Source organism: Rhea pennata, chromosome 12 (assembly GCF_028389875.1).
Source record: "Rhea pennata isolate bPtePen1 chromosome 12, bPtePen1.pri, whole genome shotgun sequence".
Classification (NCBI taxonomy): Eukaryota; Metazoa; Chordata; class Aves; order Rheiformes; family Rheidae; genus Rhea; species Rhea pennata.
The window spans coordinates 18075087-18093049 of NC_084674.1; the positions used below are offsets into that span (position 1 = coordinate 18075087).

General features: G+C 38.7%; 1 protein-coding gene across 1 annotated transcript in view; it reads left to right on the forward strand.

Annotated features, from left to right (window-relative positions):
• Positions 1 to 17963, forward strand: part of NUP210 (nucleoporin 210) — a gene marked incomplete at its 5' end in the record, with an annotated part of 67214 nt that overhangs the window by 25546 nt on the left and 23705 nt on the right. The window contains 9 exons of the mRNA XM_062585314.1: positions 744 to 899; positions 4134 to 4332; positions 5618 to 5763; positions 8118 to 8339; positions 9379 to 9552; positions 10853 to 11045; positions 11321 to 11427; positions 13318 to 13422; positions 13553 to 13654. Of these exons, the coding sequence (XP_062441298.1) occupies positions 744 to 899; positions 4134 to 4332; positions 5618 to 5763; positions 8118 to 8339; positions 9379 to 9552; positions 10853 to 11045; positions 11321 to 11427; positions 13318 to 13422; positions 13553 to 13654 (1404 nt within the window). The remainder of the gene's footprint in view (positions 1 to 743; positions 900 to 4133; positions 4333 to 5617; positions 5764 to 8117; positions 8340 to 9378; positions 9553 to 10852; positions 11046 to 11320; positions 11428 to 13317; positions 13423 to 13552; positions 13655 to 17963) is intronic.

A 17963-nucleotide genomic window follows, 5' to 3' on the forward strand; every position in this document is an offset into this window, starting at 1 on the left:
CCTCAGACCTCTGTAGTGCTTGTGGCATTGCGTAGGCAGCTTGCATATCCTTCGTTCTGACTAATCAGGTGCTGGAGCGGCGTAGCTGTTGAACAGTCACAGGTAGACATGCTGATCTTCAGAATAACTACAAAGACAAAGATCTAATGCCAAAAAGAGTGATTTTTTTTTCCTTTCCTGTTTTTTTCCCTCTCTGCCTCCTTCTCCTTTTCTTTGCCTTTTAGATACCTTAACAATTCCCATTGGCAGCAACTAGTTGATACAGTGTGTCAGGCTAGGAGTTCTGAGACCCAGAATTGTTGAGTTTGCCTTGGTTATCAGCAACAGGGAAACAGTGGGAGTTTTCAAAAGTGCAATAATCCTATGTGCCAGGCCTCTGGTGTGCCAGCTTGTGAAACACTGTGCACTCTCCAATCACTGGGACCTGCAAGCATCAGACATCTGCAGATGGGAGAAAGATGTTTGGGTTGGCAGTGCTGGTGGGCATATGTGCATGAAGAAACCTGAAATTAAAATGAATGAAGTGCAGTAATCTTCTCATCTCTTATTTGAGCTTGCTTATTTCAAAGTGCTTAGGCATTAGTTTGGTTGTATTTCCTCAATAGTAGCATCCTCAGTGCTCAGTGCGTTCACAGCTTTCCATGCAAGGTATTCAGAAGCTTGACAGTTAAGAAACATGAAAACCATTCACTTTGTTTAAAATAAAATTAAAAAAAAATATATTAACATTCTCTCTGTTCTAGGCCTATGGTGGAAGTGGAAATTTCAGCTGGTCCTCTTCTAACCAGGCAGTTGCTACAGTGACAGTCAAAGGAGTAATGACAACTGGAAGTGACATTGGTGTCAGTGTCATTCAGGCAATTGATGTTCAGAATCCACTGCATTATGGAGAAATGAAGGTAAAACTTTGCATTCCTTGGTCACTCTTGAAGATAGCTTTTCAAAAACAGTGAAGAAGCTGAGCATCCCATAGGCCTTCCCCTTTGCAAAGTGTTGCCAAGCAATTTGCTTCTGCCCTGTGAGAGGGTAAGTGATCAGCTTCAGAGTTCATACTTACGGGGATTTGAGATCTCTACTGCATTGATTTTAGTCTCAGGTTTTCCCCCTCATTTTCTTGGCAACTCTTTTCCTGTGATGAAGATTTTGAGTGCAGGGAGGAAGCAGTCATTTGCTGTTGACTTAACCATCTAAGCAGACAAGCCAAACTAAAAAAAAAAAAAAAAAATATATATATATATATATATATATATATATAAGGAAGAGATGGGTGAAGGAACAGAAGCAGTTGACTTCCCCTTGATATAAAAATAGTGCAAGTTAACATGAAGGTGTAGTAAGGAAATTCCAGCCTAGAAAAGTAGTTAGAATCCTATACATACAACTTGATAAATCAAGGTCCCAAAGCTGACCAAGAAAAAGAGTCCTATAGGAATATTAGGAGAACACTAGGAATGAAAAAATCTATTTTGAGAAGAAGGATTTTGTCATCTCTATGCAAATCATATCCTATTCTTAGCATTTGGTCAAGGTGATCAGAGTGTAAGGTAAAATGAAGAAAATACAGGGGCAATGTATGTAATTACTCACAGAATGGTGTGTGCAAAAATATATGAAGAAGCTTCTCTGGTTAATACTTACTGTAAATCTACAATCCTAAATATTTTTCCCAAGAATGTTACTGATTTGGATTTTTTTTTCTAGGGACACAAATGATTTTCCTTAATGCAGTCATGCCAATGCTTATTCTCTCTGTCAAGCTTCTTAGAACTGCCAAACCAGTAACTTGGTAGAATGGAAACTAAAAGTATGTACTACTGTGTGCTGTATATTTACTACTGTGAAGTAGTGCTACTCTGCTACCTTCACAAAAAAGGTATTGGCACTAGTTGATCTGGCTAAATTCTAATTGTCTAGGTGCCCTTTGATCCAGAAATAATCTCTGCAAGTGTTGTGTTCAAGTAGTTATGCCTTGTTGCTTATGCTATTAGGATTGAAGGCCCAAATATAACCTGTCACTTACAAACTTGTTTAGTTTTAGATACGCTCACTGTGTTGAAGCAGTAGTGAGATACTTCTGTCTATCACATTTCTATGAAATGCAGCTTCTGCAGCAGTAGCACATCCTGAGTTCAGACATTTGAATCTATAATGCTGTGCCTTGCAAAGAACTAAGTACTGGAATGGAAATCTAACAGAGAAGAGAATTTTGCTCCTGACCTCAGTAAAAGTAAGCGAATGTACTAAGCCAATGTCATTAATCCAGAGTCCAGAGACAGTTTTTGTCTAAATGCATAGTCATAAATAAAACAGGCTTGATTATACCATGCAGATACTGCTGAGGCTGGCAAACAACCTCCATCTGGTTAAGGCTTTATAAAGATGGTGGTCTTGGTCTCTGAGGAAGCACAGCAGCTGATTTAAAAAGCAAGTCTTGCAAGCCTTGAGCAGCACACATTCCTTCCATGATGCATGCATGCATGCAGTTTAGTAGCTGGTGAGGAACAAACTGATACGTCAGCTGTACAAAACAAATCCTCGCTCTTAAGTTTTCGCCTGTGCAGCATAGCTGTAGTGGTTATATTGCACTTCTGTTGCACCAGAGTACCTTTTAGCAAAAGTTTTTTTAAGTTTGGTCAAGACTGCCAAGACTGTTAGTATGAGTGTTTTCGGAAAGATCTTTGTAACCAAGCTTTGCTTAGAACATCTATCAATGCTGTTTTCTAATAGGCAAATTAGCTTGTCCTTTTCTTCCCAGATTAATTATGTCAATTGCGTTTGAGACAGAAATCACACTTAAAATAAGTGTTCTGGTTGTTAAAACTTAAATGGAATCTAGTTTACAGACTTGATCTAAGATTGCTCCCTGAATAATCCAGGTTCTGGTGGTGCTGAGTTTTTTTTTTTTTTTTTTTTTTTTTTTTTTTTTACCAGTATGGCAGTTACACGTGTACTAGATTTAGGAGTGAAGATTTTTAATTAAAGCCTTTTATACTCAAGGTTAAAGATGGAAGAAAATATTTCTTTCCATGTGAGCTTTCAGAGCCATGTATTGCACAATCTGAATAGGTTATTTTTAAATGTCTTTATTCTTGTGTTAAGAATTGCATTCTTCTTGGCGTAACTCTGAAGACCAATTTATTGACTTCAGTAACCAGGTATTAGGAAAAGTTAACTGTGATTCACAAGGATTGCAATTTTAACACTGTACCATACAGTTCAACAATTTATCGTGAAGCTATTTGTACGTAGTTGAGAAGTTTTAGATACTGCACATGAAAAGCTTTGATCACAGCAATTATTATGCAGTGTGCAGTCCATTCTTTGATGTTATTGAAAAAGTAGCAAATCAGAATAACAAATAATATACTTAAGGCTTGTCCATTGATAGAATAGCTTCTAAGATCTATTTCTGGTGGTCTTATTTTTGTAAATAATCCTTTTGATTTCTAAAGTATTTCTGACATAAAGATTACTTGTGGAAGCAGAAGGCACTAAATGTGTTTACTTATTTTTGATCTCTGATACATTACTGGGCGGTAGGGGGGAGGATTTTGAATACCATTAAAAATGTCCTGCCAACAGAAATACAAGAAACAAGAGTTAAGCCTGTAAGAAAATCTTTGGGCTACACACCTGCTGCTATCAGCTGTGCAGACTGAAGGCTATGGGAGCCTTGCTGACTTTATCAAGTCTAGCTCAAACATTTACACTGTAGAACTCAAGTTCAGATACCAAGTCCAACCTAGCTGGTCATAGTGCCTCCTGGAGATACCATGCACTTTATTCCATGCTTTTAAAATCCTTGCAGCCAAAGTCAGATGGCAGAAAAGAGAATTAATACAACTAGTAGCAAAAGGATCACTAGGCTAATGTGAACTTGGACTGTTACAAGAGAAGAGGAGTAAAAAGATTGAGAAATCTTCCTGGCACCCTCTGATACCTTTGCATGTCAAGTGAATGCAGTAGCAATGTAGACAAGAACTGTTTTCAGCTGTCATAGGGAAGTTAGTTGTTGGGAGCTGTGTATACAAGGGTTAAGAGAAATGAGGAAACCATAATGAAGTCTTGTTTTCTGGCACCATTTTGTAGAGTGGTTTGTGCATCTCTGTCCTCTTGTTCCTTTGCTCCCTCAGGTGTATGTGACTGAACCTAGTGGGATGGAGTTCCTGCCGTGTCAGGTTGAAGCACGTGTTGGCCAAACACTGGACCTGCCCCTGCGTATTAACGGTCTAACGAATGTTGAAACGGGGGAGACGGTTCCACTGAGTGACTGCTCACACTTTGATTTAGTTGTGGAAGTAGAAAACCGTGGTGTATTTAGACCGCTTCAAGGTAATTTAACCCCTCCCAATTTTGAAAGTTAAATTAAAAAGTTAGTAAGTCACATATCCCCTTTCAATCACTGTCTTGACTGTTGTGCAGAGGTTTGCTAGAGAGACGTTTAACTTCTGCGGTGGGGGGTCAGAGTAGACAGGAAATGTTGTTTTGAGGATGTACTTACTTTTTATGCTTTGATATTTTTGATATTTTGAAGGACTCTGAAAGCCTTTTGACAATTAATAATTAGACCCTGAAGAATACATAGTCTCCCACATGCTTTTCTACTGCTGTAGTATTTTTAATGTGCTGCTATAACAAAGCTTATGGATTTCCTTCTCAGAGAGGTCCAGGTATATTGTATTTTGACGGTGAATTGGAGGATTTGCAAGCATACTAAAATTCATAACTGTTTAGCCCTACTTGCCCGACTGTACCTTTCAATTCCATAAAGACACTAGTCATTTGTCGCTTTCAAGGCGCTAAGAAGACCAGTTGCTTAAATTTTGGCAAAACTATGTCATTCTTAAGCTTACAGCTGTAAGAAGAGCATCTTGTCAGGTTTATTAAGAGTATGGAATATGCCTCCCCAGGCCTTGAGTTTGCCTTTAATGGCCAATGTACAGTTTGACATTAATGTCCAAGTGGACAATGACAATGAGCAATCTGCTTGTCCTCGTGTCTGCTGAATTAAGTATATTACTAAGATGTACCATTAGTTTTTCCAAGCGCCTCTTGTATGGAAACTCCTTCCTGTGCTGTTGAGGCAGTAAAACCAGTCTGCATTGTACCATCTGTGTGCCCGAGAGGCAAGAATTTTAAAATGTCACTACAGAACTAGCTGTTGTGGTGCTTTTTTAAAAAGGAAAGAAAAGTACATGAAGAAACAGAGAAATGATAGTACCTTTCCTTTGGCCAGTGAAAATTTGAGTTGAAGTCTATACTGTGCAGAAAAACTGGCTTAATTATAAGCCGTTTTCACTTTAAAACAGCAAGATAAAAGTACTCAATTAAGAAAATTAATGTAATTTGTACTTCAGAGATATGACTTATGTCCTGCTTAGGACATTGTGAAAATGAAGAAGTTTGTGAGACAGATACTTCAATAACTGATGGGTTTGATACAAAAGACAGCCAGCATTTTACCCATCTGGTTGGTGAGATATTCATACTTCTGGTAGAAATACTTCTGTGAAGAAAAGCCATCTAGAATTTTAATTAAAATAACTGGCCAGTTCACTCCAAAGGTGTGCTTTTTGGTTTTGTTTTTATTTTTTTTTCTTTTTTTCTTTTTTGACAGGGAGACTTAAGCCAACTGCTGATTTTTGTAGTGGAGTCAGAATGAAAGCTGAAACTCAAGGATACACAACACTTGTTGTTAGTTACACTCATGGTCATGTCCACCTCAGTGCTAGCATCACCATTGCTGCCTATCTACCGTTAAAAGTAAGTCTTTTTTGCTTTATGTAATTTCAAAAGAAGGCAGCTTTCTTAAAGTCTCTAAATGACAAATAGCAAGTTGATATTATGTAAATGAGGAACGGCTGCGAGAGCTGGGCCTCTTTAGCCTGGGGAAGAGCAGACTGAGGGGGGCTCTGATCAATGTGTACAAGTACCTGAAGGGAGGGTGTCAAGGGGACGGGGACAAACTCTTTTCAGTTATCCTGTGTGACAGGACAAGAGGCAATGGGCAGAAACTGAAGCACAGGAAGTTCCGCCTGACCGTGAGGGGGAATTTCTTCCCTGTGAGAGTGACAGAGCCCTGGCACAGGTTGCCCAGAGAGGTTGTGGAGTCTCCTTCTCTGGAGAGCATCTTTTCTGGATGGAGCACATATATTGGAGTTTTCCTGTGTAAATGTTGCAAGATATAACTATAGAGGAATATGTAAATTGGTAGTGAACTAACAGATTTTTTCGAGTTTTGAAAAAGAAAGAATTTCTTGGAGGTGGGGGTGATATGCTTTGCCATTTTTCAGATTATATGGCAAAGGAGTCACAATTGCTGTCATTGTAGGAACATGCAGGACGGGAATAGGAGTCAAACCTTTTCAGAGCGAACTGCAGAGGAGTGGGTATTTTGAGGGTGAAGGATAACAGCATTTGTCTGTAACACTGAGTTCTTTCTTGCTAATTTGCAGTAACCTGATTTCTGCAAGTTCTAATTCACTCATAGCCATCTTCCTTCTTTATAAAAAAACAAACAAACAAACAAAAAAACTGAAGTCTGGAGAAAGCTGGAAAATAACTTTGTATTACAAGAACACCTAGACAAACAGTTCGTGAAACTGAATTCTTCATGAATTGGGTATGCCCTGTTGTGCACAGCATAATTATTGAATTAGTAGGTTAGTCTTCATCAACTCTAAATGAGTTGAAAATGATGCGAGACTCAGTCTTTGCTTTTCAACTATTTTAAGTGATTCTGTGTAAATAGGAAAAATATATTTCACTGGTGGACAGTTTGAGTAAAAAAAAGTAGGAAAGAATGAATCTGAGTACAAGGTCAGTATGTGAAAATATAACAGTATGCTCATGTTACCCTCTATCTTTAGAGCTGAAGTACTGAATCAGTGAAGCCTATGTCAAATATGTTTGACCATAGGATTTCTCCTTCTCCCCTGTATGGAACAAAAGTTTATGTAAATCACACAAATGTGTGAGTGTAATGACTTGACTTTTTGAAAATGCTTTTCTGTCAAAGATCTTGAATCACAGAGAATGTCATATTTGGAAGATGCTGAGACATCCTGAGCAGTTTGTGTAATCTTTTCTACTATTGACAGCCAATGTGAAAAGGCTAAGTCCCTTTAATTAGGAATTATTCATGTATATGTTATCATTCACATTCCCTAACAAAGCCCCTTGAGACATTATAACGTTGCTTTTCATATATAAAATCAAATGCCTCTGGGGTACTTAACAGAGCCCATATGTATTAAGAAAGAGATTGGAACAGTGATTTCCAAATTTTCTTTTCCCTTCTATCAGTAGAATGAAGTGTTTGATCCTCAGAAATGGAGGACCTAGGCATTTTACAGTCAGACATCATCCAAACTGGAGTCAAAGAGCAGGAAAACACTCAAGACTAAATCTTGTAGTTTTCCAATGGGTTTTTACCCTTTACCTGAATTACTCCTTGGTAATACTTGTAACAAGGAGGAAAGAGGACCATTTATAGTCAGTTTTTCTCCTGCCAAGCACTTACAGAAAGAATTAACCATCCTTTATGCCAGTTACTACTACTTTCTTACCATATTCTGCAAAAATGGGGTGGTTGAACATTAGCAGCAAATGATTGTATATTAAAATGTCAAGTTAATATCTGTGGTGATTAACAGCACAGACAATCCTGGTGATGTATGTCAGAGTGGAATTTATGTAGAGGTCTGAAGTACAGCTTTAAGTCATATATAGAATATGTGCAGAACTGTTGGAGAGAGCACTGTCATGTGAAAGGATTTTAAGAAAAGAATAAAACTTGACTTCAGTCATTAGAGTACAGTCTATTTTAAAAATGTAGTAGAAAATTATCTCTGAGTATATTCAAAAGCATATATTCAATACCTTTTTCTTGCTGTAGTTTTTCATCGGAGATGGAATTAGAACGTACTAAATATTTTTCTTCAGATTCTTGCAGTCCATTGAATATAACTTGACAGATTGTTGCTTACAAAGTGCTATATGAAAAACAGTAAATAAATATAACTCTTAAACTAAGAAAGAGAAAGTTCTTTCATAAAGTTCAATCAAAATATGACATGTAAATACAATCATTAATTCATAATTTTTGTTCATTTCAGACTATTGATCCTCCATCTGTTGCTTTAGTGACTTTGGGTTCCTCTAAAGATATGTTATTTGAAGGTGGACCCAGACCATGGGTACAAGAGCCTTCAAAGTTCTTCAGGAACATCACTGCTGAGGACACACAAAGTGTTGGTCTCTCTTTATTTGGACTTCCTACATCTTGGAATACTATCCAGCATTGGGTTAGAGTATCTTGCAAAAACCTAGGAGAACAAGTAAGTGCCAGAAAATATTTACGTTGTCTTCCATCAAATACTGAGCTGAGGCAATTTGAGAACTTGCTTCAGACAGATTTATGATACCATATAGCTTTTAAATAATGAGTACTTTTTATAAAAAGCCAGTAAAGGACTTGGATAAGTATATTGTTTACACGTTTTATTCATTGTGATGCTTGTACAGGTTTTACGGGTAAGGATTTTATAAAATTATATTATGAAGTGGTTTATGATGGGCTTATTGCAGTACAAACCCACAGGAACCTTTGTGGAAGGTCATACAACAGAGACCTTAATAACTGCAGCTTACTTCAATTTGCATGAATAAGATCATTGCGGAAGGTTGCTGCAGAAGACTGACCCATCAGTCTGACCAGCTCCTCTGAACCAAGTTATGGCCCAATATAATTCTGTTGATTCAAATAAATGACAGCCATATGAGTATGCTAGCCTAATATCTAGGCGGCGTCTGAAAGTGGCTGCAGTCATATTTCACTTCATCTTGTTTCAGCCCCTTGCAGAAGTGATTTCTTCTGCTTACTGACCCTGGCCAGTTTATAAGCCGTTTAGTTTTGATTTTTAATGTTTTTCTCCCATAATTTTGGAAAGGCTGAGCATTTTCATGTGGCTGCCAAATTGACTCACGTCCTCAGTGGACGCTGCTATTTCTGTAAGTGCAAATCAGAAAGGAACAAGCATCTTGCTGTTGTCTCTGGCTCTGCATGCCTTGGCTGCTGTCCTCTGTACTGTACAGCACTGATCGTATCTGCATGGTTTTGGCTAGCGTTAGCACAACGATGGTTAAGACAAGTAACCAGAGCTACTAGAGCAGTAGTTTTTTGATAATGGTGTGGAACTATTCTTAAAATTTGTCTCCTTTCACAGCATCAATGAAGACGCACAAAGGTGTAAATCCACAAACAGCATATTTTTGCATGTTCATTCCAACACCAGAGTGTAACCGAGATGTGTGAAATGAATATGCTTGAACTCAGTCTTTTTCTCTTCTCACTTTCCTGTTTTCCTAATTGTACAGGTTATTGCCTTAACAGTTGGAAACAATCCCACAATTACCAATCCTTTCCCAGCAGTTGAGCCTGCTGTTGTGAAGTTTATTTGTGCTGTCCCTTCGCGACTCACTCTGACTCCTGTTTATGCAAGTCCTCAGATTGATCTCTCATGTCCTTTGCTGCAACAAAACAAACAAGTGGTAAGTCTGAGAAAACAGTGACAGGAGAACAATGTTCTTATAACTTGCCATCAGTGTTTGGACTGTTGCACAAAAATACCACTGAACAGCTGATTTGAAGGCTGCAAGAGTAGCAGTAGCTCCAGCATTGTGGATGGCACTAGTACCACACACTATCTATTGCTCTCTACTTCTGCAGAGAGCAGTCAGCATGAGATTCCTACAGTGATCATTCAAGAGCATGCTTATAAAAGGGGCCATATCAGAAAATAAGAGCGTATACAAAAGCGTAGGGGTTGTGGCTTTTGACAGAAAAGTCCTCCTGTGAGGAGACCTTTCTGTGTTTTCTGAAACAGCAGGAAAAGCAAAAAGGGGGAGAAGAAGGAAAATGGCACAAACTTTAGAAAAGCACACACGCAACTTTAAAGTGTTTCTGGCAACTGTTTCTAAGGAAGGTCCTTATACCCTTCTTATACTATTCCACTCTAACTATTCTACTGAGTATATAGATTTTACTATGCAGTTGCTATCACGAGTGTACATTTGTGTGTGTCTTGTTTGTACAGGAGCAAAGCAGATGTGAAGCAGTCTTATAGCTGGGGAGTTTTGTTTAGTGACACCGGGTGCATTCAGCTTTGCAAATCTAGGTCCCAATAGCTGGGTGATGCATGTGTGTAGGTTATCAAGCATAAAGAACATAACTGTCCTCTGCATCGAAATCACTGCATTTGTATCTTGTCTACTGAGTAAACACTGTATTTGTCATGTTAATATCACCAGTCGTATATACAAGAAGTTCTAGTTTCATAAAACTGCAGCTGAGATTGACTTCATGAATCTAACTATACATTTAATAAGGTGATGGGAAGGAGACTACTGTAAATTATAAGTCATTCTTGAGTTCGACTGTCTTTCTAGTTCTATATGCGTTAGACTTAATTTCACTACATCAGTAATGAAATATGCACTACTATCACTAATACTCATCACAGGATATGTGTTAGACTTCTGATATGTATCTTCTGGGTAACAGCAGTATTTTTTTTTTTAATTTGCTTGAACTCCAAAGGCTACTCAGGCTGTTTATGTATTTTATTTTTGTTTGTTTGGTAATGAGTTGCACTAAAACAAAAGATCCAATAAAAAACCCTCTGAGTTGAGGTATAACATAATGACTCCATTTATGACTCACTTTAATGGACATTTCTTGTATAATGGATCTTTTAACAGATCTCAAGGAACTCAGAATATACCTTTTTTACTTTAATGATTAAAAATACTCTTGCGTCTGTGCAGTTCAAAATATTTACTCCCTTTTCAGGTTCCTGTTTCAAATTATCGCAATCCAGTATTGGACTTGGCTGCGTATGACCAACAGGGCAGTAAATTTGATAATTTCAGTTCTCTTAATGTTATCTGGGAATCAACAAAAATGTCCTTAGCTAATATTGAGCCTGATATGCCAATGGAGCTGACCCTGAAGGAAGATGCAAGCGGTCAAAAGAAAATGCACGGTACGAATCAGTTTAAATGAGCATGTCATCCTTTGAAGAACGCATGAATTAATCTTGCTTAAAAAAAAATTTCTCAGCTTGTTTGAGAACAAAAATGACAATTACTGTGATCTGTGAAATAGTCATACTGCAGCTTATCCTCAGCACACATTTTAAGTGTGTTTTTTTTTTTTAAAAAAAAAAAAAGTCTAGAATGATAGTGAAAGATATTAACAGTGTATGTTTTATCTTTTTCTTCCCCACAATTAGATTCATTTGACTTTCTTTTGTTCCAGGCTTGCAAACTGTTTTAGTTCATCATGAATCTGGAACCACTGCAATCTCTGTAACTGCAACAGGATACCAACAATCTCATCTTAAGGCAGCTAAAGTGAAAATACCGGTACTCCAAACTTGGGATATTTTTTGTCTGTATTTCCCCACAATGCTTAGTGTTTAGTGTTCCTATATATGTGTTTGTATGTATATATTTCCTCAATGATGCATGCATGATACATAATAATCTAAAAATAAGGTGATTGATTAGATACTTCCGAAGACAGGTTCTTATCACTGCATTTTTATAACTTTTTTGGGGGAACCATCTGGGTAAAGAGATTATAAAGAATTGTTTTCCTTAATTCTGTTTTAAGGTTTTTTTTGTTTGTTTGTTTGTTTTTGTTTGTTTGTTTTTAATGATTTGGTGAAGCTCTATTGCTTGTTCTTCACTAAGGCATCCATGTGCTCATTGCAGCTGTCAGTGGGGAAAGCAAGTATATTTGTGATTTCTACTGCAAAACAGTAGTGGTTCTGCATAAGCAAAGCAAAAGCTGACTGATATCATCAGACCATATGGGAAACCTGGGTTCTGATTAATTCTCTTGTACTTTGGCTTTACTTCTGTCTTAAGAGCAAACCTTAGAGTTAGAGGTAAGAGTACTCTTAATTCAGAGTGGATAACAAATGGACACTAGCAATGTGAAATACCCTGTGACTCAGTGTTTTGTTGCTGTGGCCTGGGTTTGGCATCTGGATATGAAATTTCTATTGCTGTTTGGTTCTTGGCTTTTCAGTGAGGTTTCCCCATCTGCTTCTGTTGGCAAGCACAGTGCAGATGCATGGCTGCTGAAGACTTTGACTATATCTCAGTGACAATTACTACAGTAGAGATCCAGTCCTTTACACTCCAAACTATTAGGTGGTTCTTTTCTTTCTTTTTTTTTTTCCCCTCTTGAGTTGTAGTAAGAGCATTTGATGTCCTGCTGTGTTTTGTTGTTCACTGTGTTCTACCTTATTAAAACAATATTCAATATTCTCTCACGCATTTAGAAGTAGCTAGAATAGTGAATTCTCTAAACTTTGCCTCCTGAGTTCAGAGAAATATGTTGTATTTCACTGTGAGCATCACACATGCAATGTTGCCCTAGAGGTCTCTTAAGTCCTAGTCTTGGAAGGAATCTCTTAATTGAAGAAGAGTAGCTAGAGATGCTGCTTTTGCTACAAAGGCTTATGTAGTGTTTGTTTAAACTGGATAATTTGCCTGTTTTTACAAATACATTAGAAGCAGTCTGCTGTACTCAGCTTTCAAACTTGTCCATACTTCTCTTTTACAAACAAAAACTCAAAAATCCAATTGATGGTATATTAAGATGTCTTGATCACTGTTTCCTGTTTAAGTGGAGCATCCTATTATGTCATTAGAAAAGTTTACATCCTTTCTACATCACGGAAATTTTGCTAATTAAGTGAAATGGGTACATAATACAAACTTCCTCTAAAAAGCCCTATTTAAGGTAATGTTATTAGGAGTAAGGAATTAGGCTTACATCTGGTCTAGTGCTTGTGTACTTACGTGTAAGGAAGAACAACTTTTGATGGCCTTTTAGGAGGAATCCTAAAAAGATGATATTGAAGTGGGAGAAAATATTCTGTCTCCTCTGCCTTGTCATTCTGCAAGAACTTATAACATGTCATGAGTTAATGGACTACCCATGTATGTTAGACTTGGTTAATTAATACTGGCAAATCTTTAATGTGGAGGTCTGTGTTCTTTGGCTTAGACATTATGCAGAATATGGCAGCATGTCCTATATATAACCATGCATGCAGAAATGAGAGAGCAGCTAAGCCAATTACATGATTTTCGTGGATGTTTTATTAACTTAAACGTTTTCTCAGACAGTGGCTATTTGCTCATCTTCTTTACCTGTCTTTCCATATACAGAAGATTTGCACTGTTTTCTGACTTTGAATGCTTGGTGTTACAGATGGTCAATAGAACTGTTTCTTTCAGTATGAACCTCTGCTACCAGTGTCTGCCTCTATTGAACTAATACTAGTAGAAGATGTGAAAGTGAGCCCGACAGACGTCTCCATTTACAATCATCCTGAGATCCAGGTAATAAATTCTAGTGCTACTTATTTCACTGGGGGAGGATGATGTTATGAATTATAATATGGGTAAAGATACCAGTTTTATTAAAGTTCTAGAAAGATACAATCTTACTGTATGCTGTTCTGTTTTTCAGGCAGAATTGTTCATCAGAGAAGGTTCTGGATATTTTTTCATTAACACAAGTGTTGCAAATATTGTAAGAGTGGCTCATGAAGAAACTCAAGGTATTGCTCTGGTGAGTGAAGTAATTTTATTATTCTTAGTGATCTGAATATGTGATTACTTCTGTTGTGTGTCGCTTTTGGTACTGGAAGGAGTAACTTTTTCCTGAATTCAAGCTCATGCTTCCACAGTGTGCAGCCTCTAGCCTATAGTGAAGAGGTTTCAGTCATTCAACATAACTACAGCTCTCCTAGAAAACTCATAAAGCCTATTTGACACTTATATTAAGATATTGATTTTATTTTTTCATGTTTACCCCATTTAATTTCTTTATTGGCCTGTTAGTGGAGGTGTGAGAAAGTACATGCTTTATGTTTTGATTTTTAATGTCTCAGATTTTTATTTAATCTGAGAATAAAGAATAATTAACTATAGTGCTATATTACAATGGTCTAACTGTATGCTTTAGAGCGGGAGGAAGACTTGGGGAAGAAAAAACAACGATCACAGCAATAAAGTTAGCTGGATGAGAGACATGTGCTGTGTTTCAGTACACTGGCAATCTACATCGTTTAAAACTGTCGGTCTGTTTCAGCTATCTTTGCTGTTCTATACTGATATAAAAACTTCATTTTATATGCTTATTATTGCAGCTTAAAAAAACCGGTAAGTTCAGCCATAACGAGAAATGTATATTTGAGTCCCTTATCAGGAGTTCTTATTGACCTACATACTTGTATGAAGTACAGTATGTCTCTCGCTGCATCTGCTGCTCTGGTGAATTAAATTTGATTTACAAGGCAGATAGCATGTGTATTTGGCAGTTGTCAAGAAATAATTAACTGTATTTTCTATCTTAATGCCTTATATGAGGACAGGAGTCAGATTTCTGGGAGAATACAGACAGACTCGTAATCAAAAAAATATACCTTAATAAGAATTTGATCACAAATACTGCATAATGGTAATGAGAATTATAAAATTGAGATGTCTATCTGAAAGTGGGATTAGCATCTGTAAACCAAAGTTGTATACATTTTAACTGTGAACTTTGTTTTAAATAAGACCAAATCATTGTGTATTTTGTGAATTCAGAGATGCTGAGGGGATTTTTCTCTCAATAAAAAGATAAATTTGGATGGGATCTGTACATTTGGCAATTACCTGTCATTAACATTTGAGTTCTTTTTGTATCATATAGTTTTGCAAGCTCTACTCAAATAGAGATCTCACAAAAGTAAGGTCAATGAGCTAGTGTAACAGAGCAGGGACTTTGTGTTTGCAGCGTGCTACCCATTTGATTTATATAATTCTGTATCTTTCACAGAACGAAATGGTGTTTATGCACAAAAGTTTTAATGGAAGGTAGCTGTGCTGTGTTTTGAAGCAGTGTGTCTCATATTCTGTTACAAATGCTACTTTACCATTACCACACTGTATAGCTATCACTCTACAATATCATTGTTGGTGGTGGTTTTCCAATACATGTGGCTGGAGAGGCAATAACTGAACTTGAGCATGTTTGCCTGTCGCTTTAAAGCTTCATGCTTGTCTCTAGTATGACAGTTTCAAATATTGGAAACCATTTCACTACAGTCATGAAATGTTCATATACCCTATATTTAAAGGATAAAAGCTAGTAACAAATTGTTCTTTTTCCTATTATAATATTTTTAGTAAAATAATCCTGATGTCATAAACACAAAATGACTAAAGATGTGACAGAATTATTCAGGAGTTTTATGCAAAAGAGGAATTGATTTCCTCAGTGGTATTGGAATCTTTGTTGTGTGTCAGCACTGCTGAAATCTTAATTCTTCCGTTTTCCTGCTGAGTCAGGATATTTTGCCACCAGTATTTCATCCTAATATTGAAAATAAGTATCTGTTAAAGAGTTGGGTTCATCTTCCTGTAATGTTCCGCCTCCCCTCTCAATAGAAAAGACAATTAAACTCGAGCTATGCTTGACCTCATCTAGGCCCAGGGTATGAGATGTTCTATAACAAACAATGATACAAGTATATACTTGTATTGCTGGGATCGTTAAACACGGATTGGAAGTCACTTAAGCTATTTTGAAGGGTATTCTTTTACATGTACAGATGAACTTCACAAAATAAATTGGTTGTTAATTAATGATGATGAAGGTGGGGATGTTTTTTCATTTATTGAAGTATGGAAAGAAGTATTGGTGAAAACATTTTGACTCTAGCTGTAGGAAGTGAAGGATGGGAATATATTCAGAGACTGAGTCAGTTTAGAGAGATAAGGGGAAAATAGATGGGCTTATTTTTGAACATTGTACACTGTCTCAGTTCATAACAGTTCTTCAATCACATCTCCCTCATGGATGTAGCATTGCTTTAACTGATGTACACATGGTAATTCTGGAGCAGAACAGTGAACTGAAGCAGTGCAGCAGTGTAGGGAAGACTGGTTTTATGAAGTACCTGCCAGATTTAAGGGGGTGGGGGGAAAGGAAAGGAAAGAAAATGTACTTTTATATGTTGAAAAAGCATTTTCAAAAAACTATTTTAAAAGTATATCATCAGTCCTGTGTGCTGTGCTTGAGTTAAGTATCAATATCACTTACAGATATGGAGGAAAAGAAGGTGATCAGGAGTAGCCAGCATGGATTCACCAAGGTGAAATCCTGCTTAACCAATCTGGTAGCCTTCTCTGCTGGAATGACTGGCTGGGTAGATGAGGGGAGAGCAGTGGACGTTGTGTACCTTGACTTCAGCAAGGCTTTTGACACTGTCTCTGATAAAATCCTCCTAGATAAGCTCTGGAAGTGTGGGTTAGAAGAGTGGACAGTGAGGTGGATTGAGAACTGGCTGAAAGGCAGAGCTCAGAGGGTCGTCATCAGTGGCGTGGAGTCTAGTTGGAGGCCTGTGGCTAGTGGCGTCCCCCAGGGCTCAGTACTGGGTCCCATTCCTGTTCAGCTTCTATATCAATGACCTGGATGAGGGGACAGAGTGCCTCCTCAGCAAGTTTGCTGACACCAAGCTGGGAGGAGTGGCTGATACACCTGAGGGCCGTGCTGCCATTCAGAGAGACCTGGCCAGGCAGGAGAGCTGGGCAGAGAGGAACCTCCGGAGGTTCAGTGAGGGCAAGGGCAGAGTCCTGCACCTAGGGAGAAATAACCCTAGGTACCAGTACAAGCTGGGGGCTGACCTCCTGGAGAGCAGCTCTGCAGAGAAGGACCTGGGAGTGCTGGTGGCTGACAAGCTGACCATGAGCCAGCAAGGTGCCCTTGTGGCCAGGAAGGCCAAGGGTATCCTGGGGTGCATTAGGCAGAGTGTTGCCAGCAGGTCAAGGGAGGTGATCCTGCCCCTCTCCTCAGCCCTGGGGAGGCCTCATCTCGAGTCCTGTGTCCAGTTTTGGGCTCCCCAGTACAAGAGACACATGGAGCTACTGGAGGCTACTGGAGAGAGTCCAGCGTAGGGCTACGAGGATGATCGGAGGGCTGGAGCATCTGCCCTGTGAGGAACGGCAGCGAGAGCTGGGGAAGAGCAGATTGAGGGGGGCTCTGATCAATGTGTATAAGTACCTGAAGGGAGGGTGTCAAGGGGATGGGGACAAACTCTTTTCGGTTGTCTCGTGTGACAAGACAAGAGGCAATGGGCAGAAACTGAAGCACAGGAAGCTCTGCCTGACCGTGAGGGGGAATTTCTTCCCTGTGGGAGTGACGGAGCACTGGCACAGGCTGCCCAGAGAGGCTGTGGAGTCTCCTTCTCTGGAAATACTCAAGGCCTGCATGGATGCAACCCTGTCTACCATGCTCGAGGTGACCCTGCTGAGCAGGGGGTTTGGACTAGATGATCTCCAGAGGTCCCTGCCAGCCTTACTGATTCTATGATTCTATGACTCTGTGGAAGCCAGCAGAATGATCTTTGTAGAAAAATAGCAGACTCCAGTGTTAAGTACCAGAATGTCATGCCAGGTATCTGCGGATAGTTTAGGTGTGATAGTAAACTGTTCTGAGAAACCAAATCCAAGGTATTTCATGCAGTGATTCTCAGACTGTTTACTGGTATCCTTATGGATACCTCCTGTATCTTCTACTTGATTTTTGGCTTATCATTTTATCTACATATGGGTCATGGTATGGGAGAAGAAGAAATATTGGGAGTGAAGTGAAATGCAACCCAGACTGGGGAGCTGCTGGACACTTAACAGGAGACGGAAACAGAAGAAGTATCTGGGACAGTAACAGTTCTCGTTCTTGCTGTCAAGGCTGTGCTTGCTTTCCCATCTTGCCCCCCCCTGCTCTGTTAGCTTCTTTTTCCCTTCTGCCAGCCCAAACTGTGGCCCTCGTCACCATGGCCATGCTTTTCCTCCCGGCCACGTTCCTCCTTAGCTTCCTGTGGGCATATGTT